Source organism: Hyperolius riggenbachi, chromosome 3 (assembly GCF_040937935.1).
Source record: "Hyperolius riggenbachi isolate aHypRig1 chromosome 3, aHypRig1.pri, whole genome shotgun sequence".
Taxonomy (NCBI): Eukaryota; Metazoa; Chordata; class Amphibia; order Anura; family Hyperoliidae; genus Hyperolius; species Hyperolius riggenbachi.
Window position 1 is genome coordinate 14,955,285 of NC_090648.1, and position 19,171 is coordinate 14,974,455.

Sequence of the window (19,171 nt, forward strand, 5' to 3'; positions counted from 1 at the left end):
ATATGTGGACCAGTGAAAGCACTGATCAGACCGGATGGATAGATGACAGATATGTGGACCAGTGAAAGCACTGATCAGACCCGATGGATAGATGACAGATATGTGGACCAGTGAAAGCATTGATCAGACCGGATGGATAGATGACAGATATGTGGACCAGTGACCGCACTGATCAGACCAGATGGATAGATGACAGATATGTGGACCAGTGAAAGAACTGATCAGACCGGGTGGATAGATTACAGATATGTGGACCAGTGAAAGCACTGATCAGACCGGGTGGATAGATGACAGATATGTGGACCAGTGAAAGCAGTGATCATACCCTATGGATAGATGACAGATATGTGGACCAGTGAAAGCACTGATCAGACCGGATGGATAGATGACAGATATGTGGACCAGTGAAAGCACTAATCAGACCCGATGGATAGATGACAGATATGTGGACCAGTGAAAGCATTGATCAGACCAGATGGATAGATGACAGATTTGTGGATCAGTGAAAGCATTGATCAGACCAGGTGGATAGATGACAGATATGTGGACCAGTGAAAGCACTGATCAGACCCGATGATGACAGATATGTGGACCAGTGAAAGCATTGATCAGACCGGGTGGATAGATGACAGATATGTGGACTAGTGACAGCACTGATCAGACCGGGTGGATAGATGACAGATATGTGGACCAGTGACAGCACTGATCAGACCCGATGGATAGATGACAGATATGTGGACCAGTGACCGCACTGATCAGACCCGATGGATAGATGACAAATATGTGGACCAGTGAAAGCACTGATCAGACCAGATGGATAGATGACAGATATGTGGACTAGTGAAAGCACTGATCAGACCAGATGGACAGATGACAGATATGTGGACCAGTGAAAGCAGTGATCAGACCGGATGGATAGATGACAGATGTGTGGACGAGTGAAAGCACTGATCAGACCGGATGGATAGATGACAGATATGTGGACGAGTGAAAGAACTGATCAGACCGGATGGATAGATGACAGATATGTGGACTAGTGAAAGCATTGATCAGACCAGATGGACAGATGACAGATATGTGGACCAGTGAAAGCAGTGATCAGACCGGATGGATAGATGACAGATATGTGGACTAGTGAAAGAACTGATCAGACCGGATGGATAGATGACAGATATGTGGACCAGTGAAAGCATTGATCAGACTAGATGGATAGATGACAGATTTATGGATCAGTGAAAGCACTGATCAGACACGATGGATAGATGACAGATATGTGGACCAGTGAAAGCACTGATCAGACCCGATGGATAGATGACAGATATGTGGACCAGTGACCGCACTGATCAGACCCGATGGATAGATGACAGATATGTGGACTAGTGAAAGCACTGATCAGACCGGATGGACAGATGACAGATATGTGGACCAGTGAAAGCAGTGATCAGACCGGATGGATAGATGACAGATATGTGGACCAGTGACCGCACTGATCAGACCAGATGGATAGATGACAGATATGTGGACCAGTGAAAGAACTGATCAGACCGGGTGGATAGATTACAGATATGTGGACCAGTGAAAGCACTGATCAGACCGGGTGGATAGATGACAGATATGTGGACCAGTGAAAGCAGTGATCAGACCCTATGGATAGATGACAGATATGTGGACCAGTGAAAGCACTGATCAGACCCGATGGATAGATGACAGATATGTGGACCAGTGAAAGCACTGATCAGACCCGATGGATAGATGACAGATATGTGGACCAGTGAAAGCATTGATCAGACCAGATGGATAGATGACAGATTTGTGGATCAGTGAAAGCATTGATCAGACCAGGTGGATAGATGACAGATATGTGGACCAGTGAAAGCACTGATCAGACCAGATGGATAGATGACAGGTATGTGGACCAGTGAAAGCACTGATCAGACCGGATGGATAGATGACAGATTTGTGGATCAGTGAAAGCATTGTACAGACCAGGTGGATAGATGACAGATATGTGGACCAGTGAAAGCACTGATCAGACCAGATGGATAGATGACAGATATGTGGACCAGTGAAAGAACTGATCAGACCGGGTGGATAGATGACAGATATGTGGACTAGTGACAGCACTGATCAGACCCGATGGATAGATGACAGATATGTGGACCAGTGACCGCACTGATCAGACCCGATGGATAGATGACAGATATGTGGACCAGTGAAAGCACTGATCAGACCGGATGGATAGATGACAGATATGTGGACCAGTGAAAGCAGTGATCAGACCCGATGGATAGATGACAGATATGTGGACCAGTGAAAGCATTGATCAGACTAGATGGATAGATGACAGATTTGTGGATCAGTGAAAGCATTGATCAGACCAGGTGGATAGATGACAGATATGTGGACCAGTGAAAGCACTGATCAGACCAGATGGATAGATGATAGATATGTGGACCAGTGAAAGAACTGATCAGACCGGGTGGATAGATGACAGATATGTGGACTAGTGACAGCACTGATCAGACCCGATGGATAGATGACAGATATGTGGACCAGTGACCGCACTGATCAGACCCGATGGATAGATGACAGATATGTGGACCAGTGAAAGCACTGATCAGACCGGATGGATAGATGACAGATATGTGGACCAGTGAAAGAACTGATCAGACCGGATGGATAGATGACAGATATGTGGACCAGTGAAAGCATTGATCAGACTAGATGGATAGATGACAGATTTGTGGATCAGTGAAAGCATTGATCAGACCAGGTGGATAGATGACAGATATGTGGACCAGTGAAAGCACTGATCAGACCAGATGGATAGATGACAGATATGTGGACCAGTGAAAGAACTGATCAGACCGGGTGGATAGATGACAGATATGTGGACTAGTGACAGCACTGATCAGACCGGGTGGATAGATGACAGATATGTGGACCAGTGACAGCACTGATCAGACCCGATGGATAGATGACAGATATGTGGACCAGTGACCGCACTGATCAGACCCGATGGATAGATGACAGATATGTGGACCAGTGAAAGCAGTGATCAGACCGGATGGATAGATGACAGATATGTGGACGAGTGAAAGCACTGATCAGACCGGATGGATAGATGACAGATATGTGGACGAGTGAAAGCACTGATCAGACCTGGTGGATAGATGACAGATATGTGGACCAGTGAAAGCACTGATCAGACCGGATGGATAGATGACAGATATGTGGACCAGTGAAAGCAGTGATCAGACCGGATGGATAGATGACAGATATGTGGACGAGTGAAAGCACTGATCAGACCTGGTGGATAGATGACAGATATGTGAGTGGCTCCTCTGATCTTTTCATTCATACTTTCAGCTATACATTCAGTTATTCATGTACTGAAATAGGCCTCAGAAATGATCATGTGACCTTGTATAAACAGGCCACTAGGTGGTGTACTATGGTATGGATGTGTCTTAGCTGTCCTGTGCTTCTCCCCTCAGATGTGGGCCTGTGCCCTCGGTCACACAGAGGCCGCCACACTCCTCTTCCGCTGGGACTGCAGGGCTCTCTCCATCCCAGACTCCCTGGGCCGTCTGCCTCTGGGAGTGGCGCGATCACGAGGACACGTCAAGCTGGCCTCCACCCTGGAGGAGATGCAGAGACAGGAAGCAGCTCCAGCTAACTTCACTGAACTGCATGCTGGGAGCTGGCATTCACTAATGGGGAGCCAGGAGATTAGCCATGGACTATCTCCCCTGTCTACAAGTGCAGATACAGGTAATGACATATGTCTTGGCTGCTCTATCTCCTCTGTCCAGACCTGTTACCATGGTAGCCTGGCTGCTCTATCTCCTCTGTCCAGACCTGTTACCATGGTAGCCTGGCTGCTCTATCTCCTCTGTCCAGACCTGTTACCATGGTAGCCTGGCTGCTCTATCTCCTCTGTCCAGACCTGTTACCATGGTAGCCTGGCTGCTCTATCTCCTCTGTCCAGACCTGTTACCATGGTAGCCTGGCTGCTCTATCTCCTCTGTCCAGAGCTGTTACCATGGTAGCCTGGCTGCTCTTTCTCCTCTGTCCAGAACTGTTACCATGGTAGCCTGGCTGCTCTATCTCCTTTGTCCAGACCTGTTACCATGGTAGCCTGGCTGCTCCATCTCCTCTGTCCGGGACTGTTTCCATGGTAGTCAGGCTTCCCATATCCTCAGTATCCGGGACTGTTTCCATGGCAACCAGGCTTCCCATCTTGTCAGTGTACTAGCTTGTTACCATGGCAACCAGGCTTTCCATCTCGTCTGTGTCCTGGCCTGTTGCCATGGTAGCCAAGCTTCACATCTACTCAGTGTCCTGCCTTGTTGCCATGGTAGTCAGGCCAGCTCTGGACTGTAGAAGTAGGCAGGTGTAAGCTAGCTCTATTGGGTGGAAGGAACAACTTGTATTAAAAAGGCTGTTCTCTCCTTCCAGGCCTCAGCAGTCTCCCGTCACCGTCAGAGGTGTCTGATGGCTCCATTTCCGTTACTTCGGCCTACTCAAGCAGCTCCGCCCTCCGTGGCTCCCCTGACTGCAGCCCAGAAAGCAGCCAGGACACACCCATAGGGGCGTCGCCTAGTCCCCATATGCTGGGGGCGGCATCCTGGGACCCAGAAGATGCAGTGGATCAGGCTCAGTTCCTGAACTCCCCCGGAGTAGACGAGGCTGATCTCTTGGGATACCAAGAGGACTCTGAGAACCAAGACTACCTGCAGGTAATGTGTCTTTCTTCTTCTATCTTCCCTCGCTTCTTTCCACCCCTTCGCTCTTTCCGTTCTGTTTATCTGTTACTTTCTTTCCTCCTTTCCCCTCCTCTTCCACCTGGTGCACGCCCCTCTCTCTTCCTGTTACACCCCCCTCACTTCCTTCCCCGATCGTCCTCCGCCTTCCCTATCCCAGGTTGATATGGTCACCCTCGCAGAACAGATTATAGAAGCCACACCAGAACACATCAAGCAGGACGATTTCACCGCCTCGGACTCCACGCCGCTCCGAGAGAGATCCGGCAACCTGAGCAAGACCATGGCCTGGCTGGCCAGTTACCTGGACACGGCGGACCAGATGCCCGGCCTGCCCCCGCACGGGTCAGTATACTGCTGTGTGTGCTTTGTAATGTGTGTCTTCCCCGCAGTTCAGCCCTTATCAGTTCCTAAGAAAACGGTTATATTAAAGACAATAACATTGCTGGCCTCTGCCTGGGAAAATCTACTTCCAACGGTGAGTTGTCCTTACTGTGGGTGGTTCCTGAGATCCCAGAGGCGGGGATTAGCAGGGGGGTATGATGAGCTCACTTGTTGTATTGGGAACATGATGGCTGCAGTTATTATATATGAAGAGTGATATCTGCCCTTGTGGGGCATTAGGCTGCACTTGTTCTTTGGGGACATGTGATAGAGCACCAGACAGAGTATACCGTATTTGCCGCCATATAAGACGCTCCAGAATATAAGACGCACCTAGGTTTAGAGGACTAAAGCCGGGGGAAGAAATATTCTAAACCTGGTGCATCCATTGTTCAGGAGTGTCATGTAGATGTTTTACCCTAACTGGTGTCCTCCGGTTTCCCTAGTATCTCTTCCTGAGTCCCCCATGTGTCCCCCTGTGTCCCCTTCTGTCACCTTCTGTGCCCAGTATGTCCCCTTCTGTCCCCATGTGTCCCTTTCTGTTCCCCAGTGTGTTCCCTTTTGTCCTCCGTGTGTCCCTTCTGTTTCCTGTGTTTTCCCTTTCTGTCCTCAGCTCCAAGCCCCACCCACCCTGGTGTGTCTCCTCCCCCTGTGTGTCCACTCCCACCCCTTCCCCGTCGTGAATAATTAGCTGTGTCGTGAGCGTCTCTCGCCTAATCCGTGGCTCCCTCGGCAATCGCAGACCTCTTCTCTCCCCCGCTTTGCTCCTCTAGTGTTGGCTTCTGCTGATCCCGTTATCAACAGAAGCCATCACTAGGGGGAGCCATGCAGGTGAGGAGAGGTCTGCTATTGCCAAGGAAGCCATGGATTAGGTGAGACGCTTCCAACACAGCTAATTACAGACAGGGGAGAGCGGAGATGCGAGGGGGGGGGGGGGTGCATACAGGGGGAGTCAGGGACACACAAGGGGAGACAATGCAGGGAGTCCCGACATCGGGGAGGGGCGGCGGTTTATATTGGTGGGCGTTGGTAACTTGGGGATTCCCTGCATTCACCGTATAAGACACAGGGACTTTTTCTCCCCATTTTTGGGGGAGAAAGAGTGCATCTTCTACGGCGTCAAATGTACGTTGGCAGGTGGCTGAGGAAGGACACATTACAATACTGGAGACATCAGGCAGGGTAGGGAAACCTCACTGGGGGAAGCCTTGTCTTTCTCAGACTCCGGCTTTCCCAGGAACAGCTCTGAACACAGATGTATATTCCTCCGTGCAGGGAAGGCCTGCGTGCAGCTCGTGCCTTGGCCCGCTTTGCTCAGTTGAGCCCAGAAGATGGCGCCAGCCTGGGATCCTCGGAGGGCGGAGCCTATTCACAGCGAAACAAGAGACTAAACAGAAGATCCATGGAGGGTCTGCGCGTCAAAGTTACCAGGTGTGACCCTCGTCTCTCCCCGTACATGCATATGACATTGCCTGAGGTCGTCTGCTCCTTACAGCATTCCTGTCCCTCTTTATATTCAGGTCTGAAGCTCCGCCCTCCCCCACAACCCCTCCTCCTCTGGGAGAGATTTCATTTGAACGCTTCGACCCTCCCGGCGCCGCCCGGTGGTCCGAGTTCCTCAGTGCCTCAAGCAGCGGACGAATGGAAAGTGAGTTTGCACTGCTGACCCTATCGGACCACGAGCAGCGGGAGCTCTACGAGGCGGCACGTGTTATTCAGACTGCCTTCCGCAAATACAAGGTGAGACTCCTCTGCTGACCGATGCCTACCGGCTGCTTCTGTCCCAGCAAAACTGCCACTGAGAAAGAGAGCAGAAAGTTTCAGCCTCCTTAGATTCCAGAACACAACAGGAAGTGGCTGGGGAGACATATGAAGTTGGAGCTGGAGCAGGGAAGCAGTAGCAGAGCAGGGAGTGGCTGGGAAGACATATGAAGGTGGAGATGGAGTGTTAGCAGGAGCAGAGTGGAGCAGGGCAGCAGCAGAGCAGGAAGTGGCTAGTGAGACATATGAAGGTGGGGTTAGGGGGTTTAGCAGGAGCAGGGAAGCAGTAGCAGAGCAGGAAGTGGCTAGGGAGACATATGTAGGTGGAGTTGGAGTGTTAGCAGGAGCAGAGTGGAGCAGGGGAGCAGGATGTGGCTGGGGAGACATATGGGGGTGGAGTCCCAGCACTAAAACAGCAAGGGGGGTGGAGGATTATCCAGAGGCCTTTCTCTACTGAGGTAAGTATCTAAATTGGTCTGTTTTTTCCCTACAGGTTCTCTTTGAGCTGGGACTGCACGTGGAATGTGTATTTCGCCATGCATGCATAGCACACAACCTGCTAATAACTGCCTCATGCTTTCTCTCTCCAGGGCCGACGGTTAAAGGAGCAGCAGGACCTGGCGGCGGCCGTCATTCAGCGCTGCTATCGCAAATACAAGCAGGTAATGACTGAACGCTGGGCGGTTTCTGTGACTGCAGGCGAGCGTTAGTGTGACTCTGCGAAAGGATGACATCAGCTGTACTGTGACATCATACTTACCTGAGGCCCCTCCTATCACATGGCTGGATTTAGACCCTCCCAGCCTGTTCTAGTGCAGGGAGTCCCACCTCAAATGACTAACTTCAGGAGGACAACCCTGCTGTAGAGATAGTAATGGTTAAAGGACTCCCGCGGTGATTCAGTATAATCTATTTTTACTCACCTGGGGCTCCCTCCAGCCCCCAGCAGCCGTTTCAGTCCCTTGCCGCAGCTCCAGTCCTCCTCGGTGTCCCGCTGGCTGCCCAGAGTGGCGACCTGGCGGCGGGTCATCTCGTCTGCTGCGTGTCCACGTCAGCTAGCCCATACTGTGCAGTACATGCCAGATAACGTGGACTCGCGGGCACAAGGCGCAGAAGAGACGACCCCGCCGGCAGGTCGCCGATCATTACGGTTTACCAATGGGACACTGAGGAGGAACGGGGCTACAGCAAGGGACTGAGACGGGTGCGAGGGGCTGGAAGACGCCCCAGGTGAGTAAAAATAGATTACAATCATTCGCCTCGGGAGTCCTTTAATGAGACGCAAATATTTCCAAGTGGACTCAGCATTAAGCAAATCTGAGCAGCTTGAAATGGTCCAGTCAGATCCCGACATGGTGGAATTCCATTGGTTCGCTTTCGAGCTGCATTGATTTGCATGCAAAATGTTCATAATCCTACGCCGCTGGCATCATGGTTAGCGCTCTCGCCACGTGGTGGGAGGGGTGTGGCATAGTGGTTAGCGCTCTAGCCACGTGGTGGGAGGGGTGTGGCATAGTGGTTAGCGCTCTCGCCACGTGGTGGGAGGGGTGTGGCATAGTGGTTAGCGCTCTCGCCACGGTCTCATTTGACACATTTCTCCTTCCCCTGGTGACGGGAGGGGTGTGGCTTAGGCAGGAAGAGGCATGGCTGAGCTTCTGAAGTAGGAAGTAGAGTCATGCCATCACTCAGATAAGACTCAACAAGGCCTCATTAAGGGCAGCCAATGCCGCATTTTCTAGCAGATAGAGAGGTGAAGACCACCACAAGGTTCCTTTAATTTCATGGCAGCTGCTGAATCTGATTGGCTTCCAGCAAAGTTCTGTTCCCTTTGATTACAAATTCCGCATCCAGCCAGACCAGAATTTAGCCTTTTGATGAAATGAGTTGTTCATTATTGGTGGAGGTAAATCTTTAGCTGACATACTCCACGACGAGATGTTCTCCTAAGTGTTCCGTGTTGCCGATGATCTAACCATAACCTCTCTCCTTTTACAAGCTGACGTGGATCGCACTGAAGGTAAACGTCTCACGTGTCATTGTCACCCCACCTCCCATCCTGCGGAAATGTCCCCGTCTTTGTGCCAAGTCACACCCACCAACATCCCTACGGTTTACTTGATAAAAGCCCCCATTAAAGACTGCTAATGTGCAACGCATGCTCATGTTTTGAAAGCCCTTCATGAATTCACATCAGGATAACACTAACTAGTAATGGTCCTGTCTAGGAGAAGTCACGGAGAAGCATGTGATCAGTCTGGTCAGGTGATGGATATGTAAGTCTCTGATTAGTGATGGTCGTGTCTAGGAGAAGTCATGGAGAAGCGTGAGATCAGTGTGGTCAGGTGATGGATATGTAAGTCTCTGATTAGTGATGGTTATGTCTAGGGGAAGTCATGGAGAAGCATGTGATCAGTTTGGTCAGGTGATGGATATGTAAGTCTCTGATTAGTGATGGTTATGTCTAGGGGAAGTCATGGAGAAGCATGTGATCAGTTTGGTCAGGTGATGGATATGTAAGTCTCTGATTAGTGATGGTTATGTCTAGGGGAAGTCATGGAGAAGCATGTGATCAGTCTGGTTAGGTGATGGATATGTAAGTCTCTGATTAGTGATGGTCGTGTCTAGAAGTCATGGAGAAGCATGTGATCAGTTTGGTCAGGTGATGGATATGTAAGTCTCTGATTAGTGATGGTCGTGTCTAGGAGAAGTCATGGAGAAGCGTGAGATCAGTGTGGTCAGGTGATGGATATGTAAGTCTCTGAATAGTGATAGGCGTGTCTAGGAGAAGTCATGGAGAAGCATGTGATCAGTCTGGTCAGGTGATGGATGTGCAAGTCTCTGATTAGTGATGGTCCTGTCTAGGAGAAGTCATGGAGAAGCATGTGATCAGTGTGGTCAGGTGATGGATATGTAAGTCTCTGATTAGTGATGGTTCTGTGTAGGAGATGTCATGGAGAAGCGTGTGATCAGTGTGGTCAGGTGATAGATATGCATGTCTCTGATTAGTGATGGTCATGTCTAGGAGAAGTAATGGAGAAGCATGTGATCAGTTTGGGCAGGTGATGGATATGTAAGTCTCTGATTAGTGTTGGTCATGTCTAGGAGAAGCATGTGATAATTTTGGTCACGTGATGGATATGTAAGTCTCTGATTAGTGATGGTGGTGTCTAGGAGACGTCATGGAGAAGCATGTGATCAGTTTGGTCACGTGATGGATATGTAAGTCTCTGATTAGTAATGGTCGTGTCTAGGAGAAGTCATGGAGAAGCATGTGATCAGTCTGGTCATGTGATAGATATGCAAGTCTCTGATTAGTGATGGTCATGTCTAGGAGAACGCCTGGAGAAGCATGTGATCAGTGTGGTCAGGTGATAGATATGTAAGTCTCTGATTAGTGATGGTCGTGTCTAGGAGAAGTCATGGAGAAGCATGTGGTCAGTCTGGTTAGGTGATGGATATGTAAGTCTCTGATTAGTGATGGTCATGTCTAGGAGAAGTCATGGAGAAGCATGTGATCAGTCTGGTCATGTGATAGATTTGCAAGTCTCTGATTAGTGATGGTCATGTCTAGGAGAACGCCTGGAGAAGCATGTGATCAGTGTGGTCAGGTGATAGATATGTAAGTCTCTGATTAGTGATGGTCCTGTCTAGGGGAAGTCATGGAGAAGCATGTGATCAGTCTGTTTAGGTGATGGATATGTAAGTCTCTGATTAGTGATGGTCCTGTCTAGGAGAAGTCATGGAGAAGCATGTGATCAGTTTGGTCAGGTGATGGATATGTAAGTCTCTGATTAGTGATGGTCCTGTCTAGGAGATGTCATGGAGAAGCATGTGATCAGTTTGGTCAGGTGACAGATATGCAAGTCTCTGATTAGTGATGGTGGTGTCTAGGAGAAGTCATGGAGAAGCATGTGATCAGTGTGGTCAGGTGATAGATATGTAAGTCTCTGATTAGTGATGGTCGTGTCTAGGAGAAGTCATGGAGAAGCATGTGATCAGTTTGGTCAGGTGATAGATATGTAAGTCTCTGATTAGTGATGGTCGTGTCTAGGAGAAGTCATGGAGAAGCATGTGATCAGTGTGGTCAGGTGATAGGTATGTAAGTCTCTGATTAGTAATAGTCATGTCTAGGAGAAGCCATGGAGAAGCATGTGATCAGTGTGGTCAGGTGATAGATATGTAAGTCTCTGATTAGTGATGGTCATGTCTAGGAGAAGTCATGGAGAAGCATGTGGTCAGTCTGGTTAGGTGATGGATATGTAAGTCTCTGATTAGTGATGGTCGTGTCTAGGAGAAGTCATGGAGAAGCATGTGATCAGTTTGGTCAGGTGATAGATATGTAAGTCTCTGATTAGTGATGGCCATGTCTAGGAGAAGTCATGGAGAAGCATGTGATCAGTTTGGTCAGGTGATGGAATGTAAGCCTCTGATTAGTGATGGGCATGTCTAGGAGAAGTCATGGAGAAGCATGTGATCAGTTTGGTCAGGTGATGGAATGTAAGCCTCTGATTAGTGATGGGCATGTCTAGGAGAAGTCATGGAGAAGCATGTGATCAGTTTGGTCAGGTGATGGATATGTAAGTCTCTGATTAGTGATGGTTGTGTCTAGGAGAAGTCATGGAGAAGCATGTGATCAGTGTGGTCAGGTGATAGATATGTAAGTCTCTGATTAGTGATGGTCATGTCTAGGAGAAGTCAGGGAGAATCATGTGATCAGTCTGGTCAGGTGATAAGTATGTAAGTCTCTGATTAGTGATGGTCGTGTCTAGGAGAAGTCATGGAGAATCATGTGATCAGTCTGGTCAGGTGATAGGTATGTAAGTCTCTGATTAGTGATGGTCATTTCTAGGAGAAGTCATGGAGAAGCATGTGATCAGTCTGGTCAGGTGATAGATATGCAAGTCTCTGATTAGTGATGGTTGTGTCTAGGAGAAGTCATGGAGAAGCATGTGATCAGTCCAATCAGTCGATAGATATGCACGTCTCTGATTTGCTAGTCAGGATCATGTGCTAAAGCAGGATGTGATCACAGCAAATCAGAGCTTTGCAAATCTATCAGCTGAACAAACAAATCACATGCTTCTATATGAGTTCTAGACATGACCATCACTAATAGTGACCTCCTCCAAATACTCTGAAAAAAATACATGGCATAGAGAGATTGCACTGCACTGTGCACGTCGCATAGGTCCCTATTACTTCAGTTGTCCTTTAACCAGCATTTTTAAGTGTCTGCTACCTCAAAACACTGCGTTCTTCTGTTTTCTACTGCCACACAAAGACGCCGCCGAGTAAAAACTACCAACAGTCACCCGTGTGAACTGACTCCAGCGTTACCATGCTTTTCTGTAGAGAATCCTTTCCAGAGGTTTCATACTTTTCTGTAAAGAATGATTTCCATGGGTTTCATACTTTTCTGTAAAGAATGCTTTCCAGGGGTTTCATACTTTTCTGTAGAGAATGCTTTCCAGGGGTTTCATACTTTTCTGTAAAGAATACTTTCCAGGGGTTTCATACTTTTCTGTAGAGAATGCTTTCCAGGGGTTTTATACATTTCTGTAGAGAATGCTTTCCAGGGGTTTCATACTTTTCTGTAGAGAATGCTTTCCAGGGGTTTCATACTTTTCTGTAGAGAATGCTTTCCAGGGGGTTTCATACTTTTTTGTACAGAATGCCTTCCAGGGGTGTCACTGCCTGTGTAAAGAAGCCGTGAAATCACCATGTAATTTAGACTACGCAACTTGCCCTTTCCAGTTATCTGACTGTGTGACCGTTGTCCTGACAGACTGCCAGCTGAGAGAGACCACATGAAGGGCTTATTCACATACTAGTCTTTGTCTTTGGGATGATGTGTTCCGCTACTCAGAGGGACCATTGGGACACGTTTGCTAAACGGGGGCATTGTGGCGCTTAACACAGCATTTGAGGAGACGTGACCATCATTGCCTGGCATGCTGCCGTTTCCTGTTCCTTGCTGTTGTGTTAATTCACGCAGCCACTTCGTGTATTTGATCGCCATGTGAACGCCAGGGCTAAACGTAAGCAACACTGGCGATGCAGTACGTTGTGGCAGAGCAGAGAGTGACACGTGGCTTTTACAAACACACTGCAGAGGGTGGGAGAAGGGGTTAATTGCTTGTTCACACCCTGGGCATGGAGTAACTGGAAAGGAAGGGCAGACTGGCGAGCTGCAGTCCTGGACACAGAGAGTTAAGTTCTCTACAGACCGGGAAGCGGCTGGGTGGGATCAGGTGACCGGCTGTGTGCTGGGGAAGCAATGCCCACACACCTGAAGCCTGCCTGTTTCCCAAAGTTCGCTCATTTTTAAATGAAATTTCACTGGCACGACTGAATCAAATATGATGAGTGGTACAGTTCCCTAAGCTCACACTCACGCACACACTCACGCACGCGCACCATTGTAGGATAGCACTCTACCCTGACATGAATATTACAACTTCCCCATCCATGATCAAGCACTACTCCTTTGTGGCCCTCCCCAGTTGCTAAAGAGGCACTGTAGTGACATACATGTAGCCCCTCCCAGTGATACTTAGCCTAGGCTTTCTAGCTATGTAGAATTCCCCTCCCAGAGCATTCTGGGAGACCAGATATATGTGTACTGGCTTGGAAATCCTCAGGAATAAACATTCCGCAGAGATGCACCTGACGGGACTAATGATGTCACCACCAGTGATAAATGTCAGAATGTAAATCAGGGAGAGGAAAGATTATACAAGGGGCAAACACTGACTAAATCATTTATGAATGAATATTGTAGACTGAAATGGCTGACGGCATTCTCTCCCTGGTGTAGTACGCCCTGTATAAGAAGATGACACAAGCAGCCATCTTGATACAGTCCAAGTTCCGCAGTTATTACGAGCAGAAGCGTTTCCAGCAGAGTCGGCGAGCGGCGGTGCTGATCCAGCAGTGCTACCGGAGCTACAGAGAGGGGGCCCGCGGGGGGCCCGCCCTGCAACACCGCATCAAGTGAGCCTCTTCACGGTGCACCGCCCTCTTGTGTCTCCTGTCTCCATCATCCTCTGAGCCCTCTCACATCCTGTGCCTCCTGCCTCCATCATCCTCTGAGCCCTCTCACATCTTGTGTCTCCTGTCTCCATCATCCTCTGAGCCCTTTCCCATCCTGTGTCTCCTGCCTCCATCATCCTCTGAGCCCTCTCACATCCTGTGTCTCCTGCCTCCATCATACTCTGAGCCCTCTCACATCCTGTGCCTCCTGCCTCCATCATCCTCTGAGCCCTCTCACATACTGTGTCTCCTGCCTCCATCATACTCTGAGCCCTCTCACATCCTGTGCCTCCTGCCTCCATCATACTCTGAGCCCTCTCACATCCTGTGTCTCCTGCCTCCATTATACTCTGATCCCAATCACATCCTGTGTCTCCTGCCTCCATAATCCTCTGAGCCCTCTCACATCTTGTGTCTCCTGCCTCCATCATCCTCTGAGCCCTCTCACATCTTGTGTCTCCTGCCTCCATCATCCTCTGAGCCCTCTCACATCCTGTGCCTCCTGCCTCCATCATACTCTGAGCCCATTCACATCCTGTGTCTCCTGCCTCCATCATACTCTGAGCCCTCTCACATCCTGTGTCTCCTGCCTCCATCATACTCTGAGCCCTCTCACATCCTGTGTCTCCTGCCTCCATCATCCTCTGAGCCCTTTCCCATCCTGTGTCTCCTGCCTCCATCATCCGCTGATCCCTCTCACATCCTGCGCCTCCTGCCTCCATCATCCTCTGAGCCCTCTCACATCTTGTGTCTCCTGCCTCCATCATCCTCTGAGCCCTCTCACATCTTGTGTCTCCTGCCTCCATCATCCTCTGAGCCCTCTCACATCTTGTGTCTCCTGCCTCCATCATCCTCTGAGCCCTCTCACAACCTGTGTCTCCTGCCTCCATCATATCTTGTGTCTCCTGTCTCCATCATACTCTGAGCCCTCTCACATCCTGTGTCTCCTGCCTCCATCATACTCTGAGCCCTCTCACATCCTGTGCCTCCTGCCTCCACCATCCTCTGAGCCCTTTCACATCCTGTGTCTCCTGCCTCCATCATCCTCTGAGCCCTTTCACATCCTGTGTCTCCTACCTCCATCATCCTCTGAGCCCTCTCACATCCTGTGTCTCCTGCCTCCATCATCCTCTGAGCCCTCTCACATCCTGCGCCTCCTGCCTCCATCATCCTCTGAGCCCTCTCACATCCTGTATCTCCTGCCTCCATTATCCTCTGAGCCCTCTCACATCTTGTGTCTCCTGTCTCCATCATCCTCTGATCCCTCTCACATCCTGTGCCTCCTGCCTCCATCATACTCTGAGCCCTCTCACATCTTGTGCCTCCTGCCTCCATCATACTCTGAGCCCTCTCACATCCTGTGTCTCCTGTCTCCATCATCCTCTGAGCCCTTTCCCTTCCTGTGTCTCCTGCCTCCATCATACTCGGATCCCTTTCCCATCCTTTGTCTCCTGCCTCCATCATCCTCTGAGCCCTCTCACATCCTGTGTCTCCTGCCTCCATCATCCTCTGAGCCCTCTCACATCCTGCGCCTCCTGCCTCCATCGTCCTCTGAGCCCTCTCACATCCTGTATCTCCTGCCTCCATTATCCTCTGAGCCCTCTCACATCTTGTGTCTCCTGTCTCCATCATCCTCTGATCCCTCTCACATCCTGTGCCTCCTGCCTCCATCATACTCTGAGCCCTCTCACATCTTGTGCCTCCTGCCTCCATCATACTCTGAGCCCTCTCACATCCTGTGTCTCCTGTCTCCATCATCCTCTGAGCCCTTTCCCTTCCTGTGTCTCCTGCCTCCATCATACTCTGATCCCTTTCCCATCCTGTGTCTCCTGCCTCCATCATCCTCTGATCCCTCTCACATCCTGTGTCTCCTGCCTCCATCATCCTCTGAGCCCTCTCACATCCTGTGCCTCCAGTCTCCATCATCCCCTGAGCCCTTTCCCATCCTGTGTCTCCTGCCTCCATCATACTCTGATCCCTTTCCCATCCTGTGTCTCCTGCCTCCATCATACTCTGAGCCCTCTCACATCATGTGTCTCCTGCCTCCATCATACTCTGATCCCAATCACATCCTGTGTCTCCTGCCTCCATCATACTCTGAGCCCAATCACATCCTGTGTCTCCTGCCTCCATCATACTCTGAGCCCTCTCACATCCTGTGTCTCCTGCCTCCATCATACTCTGAGCCCTTTCCCATCCTGTGTCTCCTGCCTCCATCATACTCTGAGCCCTTTCCCATCCTGTGTCTCCTGCCTCCATCATACTCTGAGCCCAATCACATCCTGTGTCTCCTGCCTCCATCATACTCTGAGCCCTCTCACATCCTGTGTCTCCTGCCTCCATCATACTCTGAGCCCTTTCCCATCCTTTGTCTCCTGCCTCCATCATACTCTGAGCCCAATCACATCCTGTGTCTCCTGCCTCCATCATACTCTGAGCCCTCTCACATCCTGTGCCTCCTGCCTCCATCATACTCTGAGCCCTTTCCCATCCTGTGTCTCCTGCCTCCATCATACTCTGAGCCCAATCACATCCTGTGTCTCCTGCCTCCATCATACTCTGAGCCCTCTCACATCCTGTGCCTCCTGCCTCCATCATACTCTGATCCCAATCACATCCTGTGTCTCCTGCCTCCATCATACTCTGAGCCCAATCACATCCTGTGTCTCCTGCCTCCATCATACTCTGAGCCCTCTCACATCCTGTGTCTCCTGCCTCCATCATACTCTGAGCCCTCTCACATCCTGTGTCTCCTGCCGCCATCATACTCTGAGCCCTTTCCCATCCTGTGTCTCCTGCCTCCATCATACTCTGAGCCCAATCACATCCTGTGTCTCCTGCCTCCATCATACTCTGAGCCCTCTCACATCCTGTGTCTCCTGCCTCCATCATACTCTGAGCCCTTTCCCATCCTGTGCCTCCTGCCTCCATCATACTCTGAGCCCAATCACATCCTGTGTCTCCTGCCTCCATCATACTCTGAGCCCTTTCCCATCCTGTTCCTCCTGCCTCCATCATACTCTGAGCCCTTTCCCATCCTGTGTCTCCTGCCTCCATCATACTCTGAGCCCTTTCCCATCCTGTGTCTCCTGCCTCCATCATACTCTGAGCCCAATCACATCCTGTGTCTCCTGCCTCCATCATACTCTGAGCCCTTTCCCATCCTGTGTCTCCTGCCTCCATCATACTCTGAGCCCAATCACATCCTGTGTCTCCTGCCTCCATCATACTCTGAGCCCTCTCACATCCTGTGCCTCCTGCCTCCATCATACTCTGAGCCCTCTCACATCCTGTGCCTGCTGCCTCCATCATACTCTGAGCCCTTTCCCATCCTGTGTCTCCTGCCTCCATCATACTCTGAGCCCAATCACATCCTGTGTCTCCTGCCTCCATCATACTCTGAGCCCTCTCACATCCTGTGTCTCCTGCCTCCATCATACTCTGAGCCCTTTCCCATCCTGTGTCTCCTGCCTCCATCATACTCTGAGCCCAATCACATCCTGTGTCTCCTGCCTCCATCATACTCTGAGCCCTCTCACATCCTGTGTCTCCTGCCTCCATCATACTCTGAGCCCTTTCCCATCCTGTGCCTCCTGCCTCCATCATACTCTGAGCCCAATCACATCCTGTGTCTCCTGCCTCCATCATACTCTGAGCCCTTTCCCATCCTGTTCCTCCTGCCTCCATCATACTCTGAGCCCTTTCCCATCCTGTGTCTCCTGCCTCCATCATACTCTGAGCCCTTTCCCATCCTGTGTCTCCTGCCTCCATCATACTCTGAGCCCAATCACATCCTGTGTCTCCTGCCTCCATCATACTCTGAGCCCTTTCCCATCCTGTGTCTCCTGCCTCCATCATACTCTGAGCCCAATCACATCCTGTGTCTCCTGCCTCCATCATACTCTGAGCCCTCTCACATCCTGTGTCTCCTGCCTCCATCATACTCTGAGCCCTTTCCCATCCTGTGTCTCCTGCCTCCATCATACTCTGAGCCCAATCACATCCTGTGTCTCCTGCCTCCATCATACTCTGAGCCCTCTCACATCCTGTGCCTCCTGCCTCCATCATACTCTGAGCCCTCTCACATCCTGTGCCTGCTGCCTCCATCATACTCTGAGCCCTTTCCCATCCTGTGTCTCCTGCCTCCATCATACTCTGAGCCCAATCACATCCTGTGTCTCCTGCCTCCATCATACTCTGAGCCCTTTCCCATCCTGTTCCTCCTGCCTCCATCATACTCTGAGCCCTTTCCCATCCTGTGTCTCCTGCCTCCATCATACTCTGAGCCCTTTCCCATCCTGTGTCTCCTGCCTCCATCATACTCTGAGCCCAATCACATCCTGTGTCTCCTGCCTCCATCATACTCTGAGCCCTTTCCCATCCTGTGTCTCCTGCCTCCATCATACTCTGAGCCTAATCACATCCTGTGTCTCCTGCCTTCATCATACTCTGAGCCCTCTCACATCCTGTGCCTCCTGCCTCCATCATACTCTGAGCCCTCTCACATCCTGTGCCTCCTGCCTCCATCATACTCTGAGCCCTGTCCCATCCTGTGTCTCCTGCCTCCATCATACTCTGAGCCCTTTCCCATCCTGTGCCTCCTGCCTCCATCATACTCTGAGCCCTTTCCCATCCTGTGCCTCCTGCCTCCATCATACTCTGAGCCCTCTCACATCCTGTGTCTCCTGCCTCCATCATACTCTGAGCCCTTTCCCATCCTGTGTCTCCTGCCTCCATCATACTCTGAGCCCAATCACATCCTGTGTCTCCTGCCTCCATCATACTCTGAGCCCTCTCACATCCTGTGCCTCCTGCCTCCATCATACTCTGAGCCCTCTCACATCCTGTGCCTGCTGCCTCCATCATACTCTGAGCCCTTTCCCATCCTGTGTCTCCTGCCTCCATCATACTCTGAGCCCAATCACATCCTGTGTCTCCTGCCTCCATCATACTCTGAGCCCTTTCCCATCCTGTTCCTCCTGCCTCCATCATACTCTGAGCCCTTTCCCATCCTGTGTCTCCTGCCTCCATCATACTCTGAGCCCTTTCCCATCCTGTGTCTCCTGCCTCCATCATACTCTGAGCCCAATCACATCCTGTGTCTCCTGCCTCCATCATACTCTGAGCCCTTTCCCATCCTGTGTCTCCTGCCTCCATCATACTCTGAGCCTAATCACATCCTGTGTCTCCTGCCTTCATCATACTCTGAGCCCTCTCACATCCTGTGC

General features: G+C 50.5%; 1 protein-coding gene across 3 annotated transcripts in view; it reads left to right on the top strand.

Annotated features, from left to right (window-relative positions):
• Window positions 1-19,171, top strand: part of CAMTA2 (calmodulin binding transcription activator 2) — a 183,702-nt gene that overhangs the window by 161,092 nt on the left and 3,439 nt on the right. The window contains exons 15-22 of one of the 3 annotated variants that reach the window (XM_068273892.1): window positions 3,498-3,774; window positions 4,462-4,742; window positions 4,927-5,111; window positions 6,426-6,581; window positions 6,671-6,890; window positions 7,502-7,573; window positions 8,908-8,928; window positions 13,729-13,904. In XM_068273892.1, coding sequence (XP_068129993.1) covers window positions 3,498-3,774; window positions 4,462-4,742; window positions 4,927-5,111; window positions 6,426-6,581; window positions 6,671-6,890; window positions 7,502-7,573; window positions 8,908-8,928; window positions 13,729-13,904 — 1,388 coding nt within the window. The remainder of the gene's footprint in view (window positions 1-3,497; window positions 3,775-4,461; window positions 4,743-4,926; window positions 5,112-6,425; window positions 6,582-6,670; window positions 6,891-7,501; window positions 7,574-8,907; window positions 8,929-13,728; window positions 13,905-19,171) is intronic. The other 2 variants (XM_068273894.1, XM_068273893.1) reach the window with 2 other exon arrangements.